We start from the raw sequence: 15,632 nt of genomic DNA on the forward strand, positions 1-15,632 counted from the left end.
TGAGAATATGTACATATAAATAGAGTATATGGATGAGTGATGGCTGAGCGGCGTAGGCATGGTGCAATAGATGGTATAAAATACAATACATATGATATGAGTAATGTAAGATATGTAAACATGATTAAAGTATCATTGTTTAAAGTGGGATTGTTTAAAGAGACTAGTGATCTGTTTGTTAACCATGTATTAATGGATTCTTCAAAGTAGCCACCCTTTGCCTTGATGACACCTTTGCACACTCTTGGCAATCCATTTGATTGAAGTGACCAGTGATTGGGTCTCAATGTAGGCAGCAGCCTCTGAGTTAGTGATGGTTGTTTAGCAGTCTGATGGCGTTGCGATAGAAGCTATTTTTCAGTCTCTCGGTCCCAGCTTTGATGCACCTGTACTGACCTCGCCTTCTGGATGGTAGCGTTGTGAACAGGAAGTGGCTCGAGAGGCTGAGGTCCTTGATGATCTTGTTAGCCTTCCTGTGACATTGGGTGCTGTAGGTGACATGAGCCTTGTGGTTGAGGGCGGTGCAGTTGCCTTACCAGGCTGTGATACAGCCCGACAGGATGCTCTCGATTGGACATCTGTAAAAGTTTGTCAGGAGGCTGAAGAAATTTGGCTCCACCCAAAACCCTGAGGTTGAAGAGGGTTGGGCCATTTCAGTTTGTCTGTGATGTGTATGCCGAGGAACTTTAAACTTTCCACCTTCTCCACTGCTGTCCCTTCGATGTAGATAGGGGGGTGCTCCCTCTGCTGTTTCCTGAAGTCCACAATCATCTCCTTTGTTTTGTTGATGTTGAGTGAGAGGTTTTCCTGACACCACACTCAGAGTGCCCTCACCTCCTCACTGTAGGCTGTCTCATCGTTGTATGTAATCAAGCCCACTACTGTTGTGTCGTCTGCAAACTTGATGATTGAGTTTGAGGCGTGCATGGCCACGCAGTCGTGGGTGAACGGAGTACAGTAGGGGGCTGAGCACGCACCCTTGTGGGGCCCCAGTGTTGAGGGTCAGCGAAGTGGAGATGCTGTTTCCTACCTTCACCACCTGGGGGCGGCCCTTCAGAAAGTCCAGGATCCAATTGCACAGGGCGGGGTTGAGACCCAGGGCCTCCAGCTTGATGATGAGCTTGGAGGGTATTATGGTGTTGAATGCTGATCTGTAGTCAATGAACAGCATTCTTCCATAGGTATTCCTCTTGTCCAGATGGGATAGGGCAGTGTGATGGCAATTGCATCGTCTGTGGACCTGTTGGGGCGGTATGCAAACTGAAGTGGGTCTATGGGTGGCCGGTAAGGTGGAGGTGATATGATCCTTGACTAGTCTCTCAAAGCACTTCATGATGACAGAAGTGAGTGATACGGGGCAGTAGTCATTTAGTTCATCTTTGCCTTCTTGGGTACAGGAACAATGGTGGCTGTCTTGAAGCATGTGGGGACAGCAGACTGGGATAGGGAGCGATTGAATATGTGCTGTTATTGTGATGTGGAAACCTCTAGGAAACATCTAGGAACTACAATGGCCACACAAGCCCACAGAACGGGAGCGCCGAGTGCTAAAAATCGTCTGTCCTCTGTTGCAACACTCATTACCTAGTTCCTTTCTGCCTCTGGAAGCAACGTCAGTACAAGAACTGTTCGTTATGAGCTTCATGAAATGGGTTTCAATGGCCGAGCAGCCGCACACAAACCTAAGATCACCATGCGCAATGCCAAACATCGGTTGGAGTGGTGTAAAGTTCGCCGCCATTGGACTCTGGAGCAGTGGAAAAGCTATCTCCGGAGTGATACATCATGCTTCACCATCTGGCAGTCCAACAAAGGAATCTGGGTTTTGCGGAAGCCAGGAGAATTCTACCTGCCCGAAATGCATAGTGCCAATTGTAATGTTTGGTGGATGAGTATTAATGGTCTGCGGCTGTTTTTCATGGTTCGGGCCAGGCCAAATCTTAACGCTACAGCATACAATTACATTCTTTTTTTGTGTGTTTAAAAACAAATGACCCCCTTTTTCTCCCCAATTTCATAGTATCCAATTATTAGTAGCTACTATCTTGTCTCATCGCTACAACTCCCGTACGGGCTCGGGAGAGACTAAGGTCGAAAGTCATGCGTCCTCCTAAACGCATCCAAGCCACACTGCTTCTTAAGTGCGCATCCAACCCGGAAGCCAGCCACACCAATGTGTCGGAGGAAACACCGTGCACCTGGCGGCCTTGGTTAGCGCGCACTGCGCCTGGCCCGCCACAGGAGTCGCTGGTGCGCGATGAGACAAGGATATACCTACCGGCCAAACCCTCCCTAACCCGGACGACGCTAGGCCAATTGTGCGTCGCCCCACGGACCTCCCAGTCGCGGCCGGCTGCGACAGAGCCTGAGCACGAACCCAGAGTCTCTGGTGGCACAGCTAGCGCTGCAATGCAGTGCCCTAGACCGCTGCGCCACCTGTGAGGCATACAATGACATTCTAAATGATTCCGTGCTTCCAACTTTGTGGCAACAATTTGTGGAAGGCCCTTTCCTGTTTCAGCATGACAATACCCCGTGCACAAAGCGAGGTCCATACAGAAATGGTTTGTTGAGATCGGTGTGGAAGAACTTGACTGTCCTGCACAGAGCCCTGACCTCAACCCCTTTGAACACCTTAGGGATGAATTGGAACCCAGACTGCGAGCCAGGCCTTAATTGCCCAACAACAAATGTTCCAACATCTACTGGAAAGCCTTCCCAGAAGAGTGGAGGCTGTTATAGCAGCAAAGGGGGACCAACTCCATATTAAATCCCATGATTTTGGATTAAGATGTTCAACGAGCAGGTGTTCACATGCTTTTGGTCATGTAGTGCATGTGTGTCTGTTTGGTCAAGAATGCATATTTTTTTGTGTTTGAGTGAGTGCAAACATTCACCAACGAAGAACGAAGGAATCTATTCCATTGATGATTAATGGAAAGTGGAAACAGCATCATTATTAATCCGTTTTCTATTTTCTAGCACGATGTTCCAATTGTATATTTTCCTTTCGAGAGCCTGGGCTTACCAGAACTCAACCCCAGTTACTGACTGAAACAGCAAAAGGTGTTTGACAACACATTGTTCCATTGTTTCTCAAGAAACTAATACCTGCTCCACCACCTTAACAAGTGGAAATGTTTGTGAGTTGAACAGTTTAAAATATGGCACCCATATTAGGAACACAATCCTCCTTCACCACCTCTTCCCTTCACGCCATCTTATCTCATCACTCTCTAGCTCTGATTCGTTTTGGAGAATGGCTTTCCTCAATAGCTATCTGAGGGCTGTAGTGACTGACAGGGTCTGTGGTGGTTGATTGAGAGGATAGCCAGTTCTATTTACGGACTAAGTTAAGGGTTGATGCTGCTCGATTATATATCTAGTCAGTCACACACCAAATCCACCTGCCGGTTCCCACGTTAACCCTGCCAGGAGCTGCAGACCATGTCGATATAATATTTCTTGACATCCAAGCATACAGTGGAAAAGCAGGGCCCTACCCCTACCCCTACCCTCTCCTCCTGCTCCTTCTCTCCTTCCCCCCTTCCACGTCACCAATCCAGCCATCTATGTCCCCAATCGGAAGGTGGTTCCATAGTTCCCTACCTAGTGGCTTGCCCTGTCGGCCCAGGCTTCCTGATCCATTGTCGGGGAATTTAATTGCTCATTTGGGCTGGGTTCCATGGAGGGTCTCCATTTCACATATTACACTAGGAGCCTTTGAGCGACCACAGAATTGTGCGAGTAATTATTCTTAATGAGACTGAGTCCATGGGTCATCTCACTCTCTCAGACATGCCTTGACATTTAGCTCTGACACAGACAAGCCCCTAACTGTGTCAGTGCTGCTACTGTGTGGGCCACTGTTTTGTTTTCATGCTTGTCCAAATGCACACAATTATTCAAGAGAACAAGTTTGTGTGTGCGTGCATGGGTGGGTACGTGTGCGGGTTCGGGCAAGTGTGGCTGTTTTTGCGTGCGCTTGTGTGCGTATGGCAGGGGTGTCAAACTCATTCCGAGGAGGGCCTAGTGTCTGCTGGTTTCAGTTTTTACCTTTCACTTAAGACCTAGACAACCAAATGAGGGAAGTTCCTTACTCATTTAGTGATCTTAATTCATTAATCAAGTACAAGGGAGGAGCGAAAAACCCGCAGACACTTGGCCCTCCATGGACTTATATTGACCAGATACTCAAGTGGCTGCGCTGAGAATGAAACAAAATGTCTTCAAAAATAGATGGCAGCCGAGAGGAGGCAAGATGTGGGAGCATTCTAGCTAATGAGAGGGCAGATATGCGCGTGAACAACAAGCAATGTTTTCTTTTCTCAGTTGCCTGGGATGTTTTTTATTTGAATCTTTATTTAACTATGCAAGTCAGTTAAGAACAAATTCTTATTTTCAATGACAACCCACTGTTTCTAGGCTATCTGCCTTGTTCAGGGGCAGAATGACAGATTTTTACCTTGTCAGCTCAGGGATTTGATCTAGCATTCTTTCAGTTACTGGCCCAATGCTCTAACCACTAGGCTACCTGCTGGATGTACCTACTGCCTAACGTGTCCTACTTACAGTTGAAGTTGGAAGTTTACATACACCTTAGCCAAATTCATTTAAATGCAGTTTTTCACAATTCCTGACACTTAATCCTGGTAAAACATTCCCGTCTTAGGTCAGTTAGTATCACCACTTTATTTTAAGAATGTGACATTTCAGAATAATGGTAGAGTGATTTATTTCCGCTTTTATTTCTTTCATCACATTCCCAGTGGGTCAGATGTTTACATACACACAATTAGTATTTGGTAGGATTGTCTTTAAATTGTTTAACTTGGATCAAATGTTTCGGGTAGCCTTCCACAAGCTTCCCACAAGAAGTTGGGTGAATTTTTGGCCCATTCCTCCTGACGGAGCTGGTTTAACTGAGTCCGGTTTTGTAGGCCTCTTTGCTCACACATGCTTTTTCAGTTCTGCCCACATATTTTCTATAGGATTGAGGTCATGGCCTTGTGAAGGCCACTCCAATACCTTGACTTTGTTGTCCTTAAGCTGTTTTGCCACAACTTTGGAAGTATGCTTGGGGTCATTGTCCATTTGGAAGACCCATTTGTAACCAAGCTTTAACTTCCTGACTGATCTGTCTTGAGATGTTACTTCAATATATCCACATAATTTTCCTCTCTCATGATGCCATCTATTTTGTGAAGTGCACCAGTCCCTCCTGCAGCAAAGCACCCCCACAACATGATGCTGCCACCCCCGTGCTTCATTATGGCCAAACAGTTGTATTTTTATTTTATCAGACCATCTTTGTCCCCATGTGCAGTTGCAAACTGTAGTCTGGCTTTTTTTATGGTGGTTTTGGAGCAGTGGCTTCTTCCTTGCTGAGAGGCCTTTCAGGTTATGTCAATATAGGACTCATTTCTCACATTGGATATAGATACTTTTGTACCCGTTTCCTCAATCTTCACAAGGTCCTTTGCTGTTGTTCTGGGATTGATTTGCGCTTTATGCAACAAAGTACGTTCATCTCTAGGAGACAGAACGTGTCTCCTTCCTGAGCGGTGTGACGGCTGCGTGGTCCCATGGTGTTTATACTTGCATGCTATTGCTTGTACAGATGAACGTGGTACCTTCAAGCGTTTGGAAAATGTTCCCAAGGGTGAACCAGACTTGTGGAGGTCTACAATTTGTTTTCTGAGATCTTGGCTGATTTCTTTTGATTTTCCCATGATGTCAAGCAAAGAGGCACTGAGTTTGAAGGTACGCCTTGAAATACATCCACAGGTACACCTCCAATTGACTCAACTGATGTCAGTTAGCCTATCAGAAGCTTCTAAAGCCATGACATCATTTTCTGGAATTTTCCAAGCTATTTAAAGGCACAGTCTAAGTGTATGTAAACATCTTACCCTCTAGATTTGTGATACTGTGAAATAATCTGTCTGTAAACAATTGTTGGAAAAGTTACTTGTCATGTGCGAAGTAGATGTCCTAACTGACTTGCCAAAACTATAGTTTGTTAACAATAAATTTGTGGAGTGGTTGAAAAACGAGTTTTAATAACTCCAACCTAAGTGTATTTAAACTTCCGACTTCAACTGTATATCATTACACTCATTACACAACCTAAGCATTATGAAACTTCTATTTGATCAAATAAGCCACATGTAGCAAACAAGCCATTACATTTTTATTAATCAAATTTGATGCTCTCTCATTGACCTCCATATAAACTCAGTAAAACTAAACGTCCTCGCACTGTCAAAATTTTCAGCAAATTTAACATGTGTAAATATTTGTATGAACATAGCAAGACTCAACAACTGAGACATAAACTGAACAAGTTCCACAGACATGTGACTAACAGAAATTGAATTATGTGTCCCTGAAAAAAGGGTGGGGTCAAAATCAAAAGTAACAGTTAGTATCTGCATTAAGTACGGCAGTGCATCTCCTCCTCATGGACTGCACCCGATTTGCCAGTTCTTGCTGTGAGAGGTTTCTCCACTCTTCCACCAAGGCACCTGCATGTTACCAGACATTTCTGGGGGGGAATGGCCCTACCCTCACCCTCCGATTCAACAGGTCCCAGACGTGCTCAATGGGATTGAGATCCGGGATCTTCGCTGGCTATGGCAGAACACTGACATTCATGTCTTGCAGGAAATCACGCACAGAACGAGCAGCATGGCTGGTGGCATTGTCATGCTGGAGGGTCATGTCAGGATGAGCCTGCAGAAAGGGTACCACATGAGGGAGGAGGATGTCTTCCCTGTAACGCACAGCATTGAGATTGCCTGCAATGACAACAAGCTCAGTCCGATGATGCTGTAACACACCGCCCCAGACCATGACGTACCCTTCGACGATGAACGCGAATCCGACCATCACCCTGGTGAGACAAAACCGCGACTCATCAGTGAAGAGCACTTTTTGCCAATCCTGTCTGGTCCAACAACAGTGGGTTTATGCCCATTGTTGCTGGTGATGTCTGGTGAGGACCTGCCTTACAACAGGCCTACAAGCCCTCAGTCCAGCCTCTCTCAGCCTATTGCGTACAGTCTGAGCACTGATGGAGGGATTGTGCGTTCCTGGTGTAACTCGGGCAGTTGTTGACATTCCGTACCTGTCCCGCAGGTGTGATGTTCGTATTTAGCGATCCTGTGCAGGTGTTGTTACACGTGGTCTGCCACTGCGAGGACGATCATCTGTCCCTATAGCTCTGTATTAGGCGTCTCGCAGTACGGACATTGCAATTTGTTGCCCTGGCCACATCTGCAGTCCTCATGCCTCTTTGCAGCATTCCTAAGGCATGTTAACGCAGATGAGCAGGGACCCTGGGCATCTTTCTTTTGGTGTTTTTCAGAGTCAGTAGAAAGGCCTCTTTAGTGTCCTGTTTTGATAACTGTGACCTTAATTGCCTACCGTCTGTAAACTGTTAGTGTCTTAACATCCGTTCCACAGGTGCATGTTCATTAATTGTTTATGGTTCATTGAAAAAGCATGGGAAACAGTGTTTAAGCCCTTTACAATGAAGATCTGTGATGTTATTTGGATTTTTACGAATTCTCTTTGAAAGACAGGGTCCTGAAAAAGGGACGTTTTTAAAAACTCTACGCTTGGAGCGAAAAATATAAAAAATGCCACCTGCTGGAAGAAGACAGAATCTTTGGCCCAGTTATCCCTTTCACTCGCCTCTTCCTCTCTGGTTTGACACATGTGGCATGTGCGGTCACACATCTGAGGCTTGATCTCATATAATAATGTCACCACACTATTTGAAGCTCGATTCATGTATTTTAAAAACCTTGCTTCATTTCCAGAGCTTCTAGTCTCCAATATGTCTCATGGTCAGTTGTACGAGCCACTTAAACAGCTGTATAATGGCCCAGTACAGTCCAAAGCCTCTAAAGAGACACCCTTTATGATGTCAACCACTGGCTCTTAGCAAAATAGAATGTATCTTTTGATTATGCGGAAGGTAGTAATTCCCGAGCTGGCAGTATTGAGTGTCTGCTCCTCAGGTCATTTAAGTACATACTCAGTCAAGCCTGGAGAAAGGACAGGCACAAAGAGGGAACGTTCACTTTACTGAAATAACAAACATTGTTCTTAAACAGCAGAACAATCGAGAATTGTACCTAATCATCATTGAAGTGGCATTCAGTGCAGGGTGTGTTTTTGTATGTGTTTTTAGCTCTAGCACAAGGGACAAGTGTCAATGTCAATAGGAACTGCTACAGTGGTTACATCTGACCAAAAGTGGTTATGTACTTTAGGCTTTACTGTATTATAATGTGCTGTTATGTGGCAGTATGGAAAACCAGAAATCCATGACTAGTGTAGGCTTTGGGCTGTGACTAGACACACTGTTGGCCTGCTGACAGAAATTGAGTGCATTGACATCAGACCATGGGTTCACTGAAAGTCACAGGTACAATAGATGACATCCAAGCTCTCAACCTCTCAGCCCAAACGTCCCCTGGTATTTATAACAGAATCTGTGTAAAGGCTCCTCGATAGAAATTTTACAAAAAAACATTGCTGATTTGAGAAGTGTTCAGGCAAATACTTATCCTGTTCCTCAGATGTTCTGCCAAGAGGAATCTGTGTGTTTGTGTGTTTGTTTTCCTCTCTGTGATGTTGTGCACTGCGTATGCATGCACTGTAAACAGTGTTGTCCCAGACTCATTAGCCCCAAGTTCAGTTGAGACCGAACCCAATAATGTTATAATATATATATTTTTTAAGAAAATCTGCGAAGGTTTGAAAATGTGCTTGCGGTTATTACAACGTCAAGAACACTACATTTTATTGCACTGTATGCTTTTCTACTTCACTCTCTCTGCGTCCATGTAATCAAACCCCTCAACCAGATGTAAAAGTGCCAATTCCTTGAAAAAGCTGTACATTTCGGCCAAGCCCTCGTGGGGTGCGTTCCAAAACACAGAAGTTGCACCACAACTTCAATTCCATCCCAGCAGCGACAGGATCTGATGTGTTCAGCAGACTTGTATTTTATTATGCATAGATGTAAAAATACAGCCAGAGTGTCTAAAACACACAGCTACACACACTCTGATCCCTCTATGGGGCGGTGGCAGCACTTCTATGGATTAGTGGAGACTGGTGTCACTTGAAATCGGAGGTTGGGCTCATTGTAATGGCTGGAATGGAATGGAAACCATGTTTTTGTTCAGATACCTTTCCATTTATTCTATTTCAGCCATAACAATGAGCCCATCCCCTTATTTATCCCTCCACCAGACTCCGTGAGAGAGGAGGGGCAACAGCCGATTCACAGATCCAGTAGTGTTCAAGGTCACTACCCAAATGTTAAACATGTGTGTTTATCGAGATGCCCGTCTGGAGGTCAGGGTTGTGGTAAAGGTCAAAGGTTGTGGTCGTCAGACAGAGCCCCGTCTCATGGCTGCATCTTCACGGGGACGAACGTGAGCAGACAGAATGTGAGCAGACAGTCAGAACATCAGATCAGCCAATAGGATTCATTGAGGAGAACCACTGGGGGGGGGGGGCAGATAGACATAACACTGGGCTAGGACAGATAACGCAGTGAGTATCATCGCCTGAGTATCATCACTCCAGGGATTCTGAAGAGGGATGGATGGAAATGTCCCTGCTTATACAAACTTAGGCTAAAAGTTCAAAGGAAGTTTCACCAGGGCAGTCTCAGCCAGTCATGTTGAATGTAAAGGGATAGCAGGGTTTTAGATGATACATTTTAAGTAGGTAATGAGATCTGTGGTTTAAACCATTCTTCCTCCAGTTACTGCTGACTTTAGACATGAACTGGACTTTGAACTATTTGTAATGTAGGCCTAGCATTCCACAGACCATAGACTTGTACACTTAGAATGACTATTATAGCTATTTGTTTTACACAAAGCTGATTTGTAATGTGAAGTTTATCAATTAAAGAACAATCAAAGACAAAATACATACACGCAAGTACACAGTTTATAGTCAAGACATACAGCAGCACGATAATGTTGAGTAGTTGGGACCAGAGGGCTTACCGTATACAGTAAGGTCAGTCTTTCTCATCCAGTAGTCCTACAGATGCTGACCCACAGTGGCCTTAAATAGTGGTCTGTGGTTTAATGGTCTAACATATCCCCCTACCATGCTCTGGTGTTATGGTGATGGTCTAACAGATGTCCCTCCTACGTTTCTGTGTGTTTTAGGGCATGGCCTTCTCCCTGGAGGAACGTCTCCAGCTGGGGATCCACGGCCTACTGCCTCCCTGCTTCCTCAGCCAGGACGTTCAGCTCCTCCGGGTCCTCAAGAACTACGAGATGAAGAGGGACGACCTGGACAGGTGAGACTGAGCTCCTGTGTGCGTCTGTCTCGTCTGGCCTGTCCACGCAGGGAGAGAAAGATCACACACCTGGAAGCCTTCAAAGAGACTGAGATTTAAGGGAAGGATTACGGACTGGTCCTCTGAGCTCTTTATTCAACCCATCCTAGCACCCTACTGGTTGCTGAACAAACCGCTACTACTTTTTTCTCAATTTCTATGGCTTCATTCTTCCTTGTCCTCCTCTTACGTCTTCACAGCTTTTTACATGTCTTCTTTAAGACATCAAATAAATGCTGATTTCAGTCTCTACTGCAGCTGATTAGGGTCACAAAGGTTTAGCATTATGTAATGCTGCATTGCTTATGTCCTAGGCTGATTTTTTTAAATCATTGGCAACTCTGTCATTGATACCACATGCCCATAGTTAGTCACGCAGAGTGAATTTAACATTTTGAATCATGGGGGTGGGTGTACCATATTCTCTGTGTTGATTCCTCTGTTTTAAAGGAAAATTCCACCGAAAACTATATTTTGGTATTTCTTTCATCAGTCCATTGTTGACATAGTCCCAAAATGTTTTGCTTGTCAGCAATCAAGATTTCAAGATTTGTTACTTTCAAAATACAGAAATCATCCCCATATATGATGCATTTTGCATCCTATGACACAAAACACAGCTTCATATAATGCACAATGCATCATACAGGGATGATTTCTTTATTTTGAAAGTTACATTTGACATGGTAGTGTATGTGTTTGGACACCTGCTCGTCAAACATCTCATTCCAAAGATCAGGGGCATTAATATGGAGTTGGTCCCACCCTTTGCTGCTATAATATACTCTACTCTTCTGGGAAGACTTTCCTCTAGATGTTGGAACATTGCTGCGGGGACTTGCTTCCATTCAGCCACAAGAGCATTAGTGAGGTTGGGTACAGATGTTGGACTATTAGGCCTGGCTCGCAGTTGGCGTTCCAATTCATCCCAAAGCTGTTTGATGGGGTTGAGGTCAGGGCTCTGTGCAGGCCAGTCAAGTCCTTCAACACCGATCTCGACGAACCATTTTTCTGTATGGACCTTGCTTTGTCCTTGGGGGCATTGTCATGCTGAAACTCCGCTATGCAATCTGGTTTCAGAGCTGGTCATGGGTGCACCTCAGCCACGCTCAAGGTCCTAAACGATATAACTGCCATCGATAAGAGACATTACTGTGCAGCCGTATTCATCGACCTGGCCAAGGCTTTTGACTCTGTCAATCACCACATTCTTATTGGCAGACTTGACAGCCTTGGTTTCTCAAATGATTGCCTCGCCTGGTTTACCAACTACTTCTCTGATAGAGTTCAGTGTGTCAAATTTGAGGACCTGTTGTCCAGACCTCTGGCAGTCTCTATGGGGGTGCCACAGGGTTAAATTCTTGGGCCGACTCTCTTCTCTGTATACATCAATGATGTTGCTCTTGCTGCTGGTGATTCTCTGATCCACCTCTACGCAATTCTGTATTCTTCTGGCCCCTCTTTGGACACTGTGTTAAATAACCTCCAGAAGAGCTTCAATGCCATACAACTCTCCTTCCGTGGCCAGCAACTGCTCTTAAGTGCAAGTAAAACTAAATGCATGCTATGCAATCGATTGCTGCCCTCACCTGCCCTCCCGTCCAGCATCACTACTGTGGACGGCTCTGTCTTAGAATACTAGGACAACTACAAATACCTAGGTGTCTGGTTAGACTGTAAACTCTCCTTCTAGACTCACATTAAGCATCTCCAATCCAAAATGATATCTAGAATCGGCTTCTTATATCGCAACAAAGCATCCTTCACTCATGCTGCCAAACATACCCTCGTAAAACTGACCATCCTATCGATCCTCGACTTCTGCGACGTCATTTACAAAATAGCCTCCAACACTTTACTCAACAAATTGGATGCAGTCTATCACAGTGCCATCCGTTTTGTCACCAAAGCCCCATACACTACCCACCACTGCAACCTGTATCCTCTCGTTGGTTGGCCCTTGCTTCATACTCGTCGCCAAACCCACTGCCTACAGGTCATCGTAGTCTCTGCTAGGTAAAGCCCCGCCTTATCTCAGCTCACTGGTCACCATAGCAGCACCCACTCGTAGCACGCGCTCCAGCAGGTATATCTCACTGGTCATCCCCAAAACCAATTCCTCCTTTGGTTGCCTTTCCTTCCAGTTCTCTGCTGCCAATGACTGGAACGAACTGCAAAAATCACTGAAGCTGGAGACTCATATCTCCCTCACTAGCTTTAATTAAGCACCAGCTGTCAGAGCAGATCACTGCACCTGTACATAGCCCATCTGTAAACAGCCCATCTATCTACCTCATCCCCATACTGTATTTATTTATTTATCTTGCTCCTTTGCACCCCAGTATCTCTACTTGCGCATTCATCTTCTGCACATCTACCATGCCAGTGTTTAATTGCCATATTGTAATTACTTCGCCACCATGGCCTATTTATTGCCTTATCTCACTTATCTTACCTCATTTGCACTCACTGTATATAGACTTTTTTTCTTTCTTTTTTCTACTGTATTATTGACTGTATGTGTCGAATTGCTATGCTTTATCTTGGCCAGGTTGCTAATGAGAACTTGTTCTCAACTAGCCTACCTGGTTAAATAAAGGTGAAATAAATAAATAAATAAATTTTTAAAGATTGGAAAGAGCCTTCCCCAAACTGTTGCCACATAGTTGGAAACACAGAACCATCTAGAATGCTGTTGTATGCTGTAGCATTAAGATTTCCCTTCATTGGAACCATGAAAAACGCCCCCAGGCCATTATTCCTCCTTTAACAAACTTTACAATTGGTGTTATGTATTTGGGCAGGTAGCGTTCTCCTGGCATCCGCCAAACCCAGATTCGTCCACCGGACTGCCAGATAGTGAAGCGTGATTCATCACTCCAGAGAACTAATTTCCACTGCTCCAGAGTCCAATGGTGGTGAGCTATACACCATTTCAGCCGACGCTTGGCATTGCGCATGGTGAAGCTGCGCGCTTTAGCTCTCTGCGGTTGTGTTCTGTGAGCTTGTTTGGCCTACCACTTTGCGGCTGAGTCATTGTTGCTCCTAGACTTTTCCCCTTCACAATAATAGCACTTACAGTTGACTGGGACATCTCTAGCAGGGAAGACATTTTACAAACTGACTTGTTGGAAAGGTGGCATCCTAAATTCAGCAAAGAAAAGAAACGTCCATTTTTCAGGACCCTGTCTTTCAGAGATAATTTGTAAAAATCCAAATAACTTCACAGATCTTCATTGTAAAGGCTTTAAACACTGTTTCCCATGCTTGTTCAATGAACCATAAACAATGAATGAACATGTACCTGTGGAATGGTTGTTAAGACACTAACAGCTTACAGACGGTAGGCAATTAAGGTCACAGTTATCAAAACTTAGGGCACCAAAGAGGCCTTTCTACTGACTCTGAAAAACACCAAAAGAAAAATGCCCAGGGTCCCTGCTCATCTGTGTGAACATGCCTTAGGCATGAGGACTGCAGATGTGGCCAGTGCAACAAATTGCAATGTCCGTACTGTGAGATGCCTAAGACAGGACGGACAACTGATCGTCCTCAGTGGCAGACCACGTGTAACCATACCTGCACAGGATTGCTAAATCCAAACATCACACCTGCGGGACAGGTACAGGATGGCAACAACAACTGCCCGAGTTAAACCAGGAACGCACAATCCCTCCATCAGTGCTCAGACTGTCCGCAATAGGCTGAGAGAGGCTGGACTGAGGGCTTGTAGGCCTGTTGTAAGGCAGGTCCTCACCAGACATCACCGGCAACAAAGTTGCCTATGGGCACAAACCCACTGTCACTGGACCAGACCGGACTGGAAAAAAGTGCTCTTCACTGATGAGTCACATTTTTGTCTCAGCAGGGGTGATGGTCAGATTCGCGTTTATCGTCAAAGGAATGAGCATTACACCGAGGCCTGTACTCTGGAGCGGGATCGATTTGGAGGTGGAGGGTCCGTCATGGTCTGGGGCCGTGTGTCACCGCATCATTGGACTGAGCTTGTTGTCATTGCAGGCAATCTCAATGCTGTGCATTACAGGGAAGACATCCTCCTCCCTCATGTGGTACCCTTGCAGGTGCCTTGGTGGAAGAGTGGGGTAACATGACACAGTAAGAACTGGCAAATCTGGTGCAGTCCATGAGGAGGAGATGCACTGCAGTACTTAATGCAGCTGGTGGCCACACCAGATACTGACTGTTTTACATTTACATTTACATTTAAGTCATTTAGCAGACGCTCTTTTGACCCCCCTTTGTTCAGGGACACGTTATTCCATTTCTGTTAGTCACATGTCTGTGGAACTTGTTCAGTTTGTCTCAGTAGTTGAATCTTATGTTCACACAAATATTTTCACATGTTAAGTTTGCTGACAATAGACGCAGTTGACAGTGAGAGGACGTTTCTTTTTTTGCTGAGTTGGGTCCACGCTGAATGTCACTGAGCTTATCAGTACAGGCCATTCTACTGCCGATATTTGTCTATGGAAATTGCATGGCTGTGTGTTAGATTTTATACACCTGTCAGCAACAGGTGTGGCTGAAATAGCCGAAACCACTAATTTGAAGGTGTCCAAATACTTTTGAGCATGGAGTGTATCTTGAAATCTTGTTTGCTGGCAAGCAGTACATCTCTCCGTCAGGCACTATGAGGCGTCAAGTAATTGTAATCCCAAGGTTTGATGAATTTCCATAGTGGCAGGGCAGCAGGTCTGCCTCAATAACCATGGTATCTGCAGTCTTCATATGTGGCTTGTGAATGTGTAGTGCGAGGACTAGTTGGGTTTGTTAATGGGACAGAGAGAGACAGGATTTGTGGTTAATTTGTGGCCAGGAAGACCTTTTAGCCAATGGTGTAAAGTACTTAAGTAAAAATACTTTAATGTACTACTAAAGTATTTTTTTGGGTATCTGTACTTTACTATACTATAGTAATTTATTTTTTTGACTACTTTTATTTTACTTCACTACATTCCTAAAGAAAATTATGTACTTTGTACTTCATACATTTTCCTTGACACCCAAAAGTACTCTTTACACTTTGAATGCTAAGCAGGACAAGAAAATAGTCCAATTACGCACTTATCAACCGAACATCCCTGGTCATCCCTATTGCCTCTGATCTGGCTAACTCACTAAACACACATACTTCGTTTGTAAATTATGTCTGAATGTTGGATTGTGCCCATGGCTTTCCGTAAATTTTTAAAATATCAAGAAAATGTTGCCATCTGGCTTGCTTAATATA

General features: G+C 44.7%; 1 protein-coding gene across 1 annotated transcript in view; it reads left to right on the forward strand.

Moving 5' to 3' along the window:
• The window catches only part of LOC115141395 (NADP-dependent malic enzyme-like), a 123,016-nt gene that overhangs the window by 29,054 nt on the left and 78,330 nt on the right, over nucleotides 1-15,632 (forward strand). The window contains exon 2 of the mRNA XM_029680207.2: nucleotides 10,209-10,342. Within this exon, the coding sequence (XP_029536067.2) occupies nucleotides 10,209-10,342 (134 nt within the window). The remainder of the gene's footprint in view (nucleotides 1-10,208; nucleotides 10,343-15,632) is intronic.

This window comes from Oncorhynchus nerka, linkage group LG14, assembly GCF_034236695.1.
Source record: "Oncorhynchus nerka isolate Pitt River linkage group LG14, Oner_Uvic_2.0, whole genome shotgun sequence".
NCBI lineage: Eukaryota > Metazoa > Chordata > Actinopteri > Salmoniformes > Salmonidae > Oncorhynchus > Oncorhynchus nerka.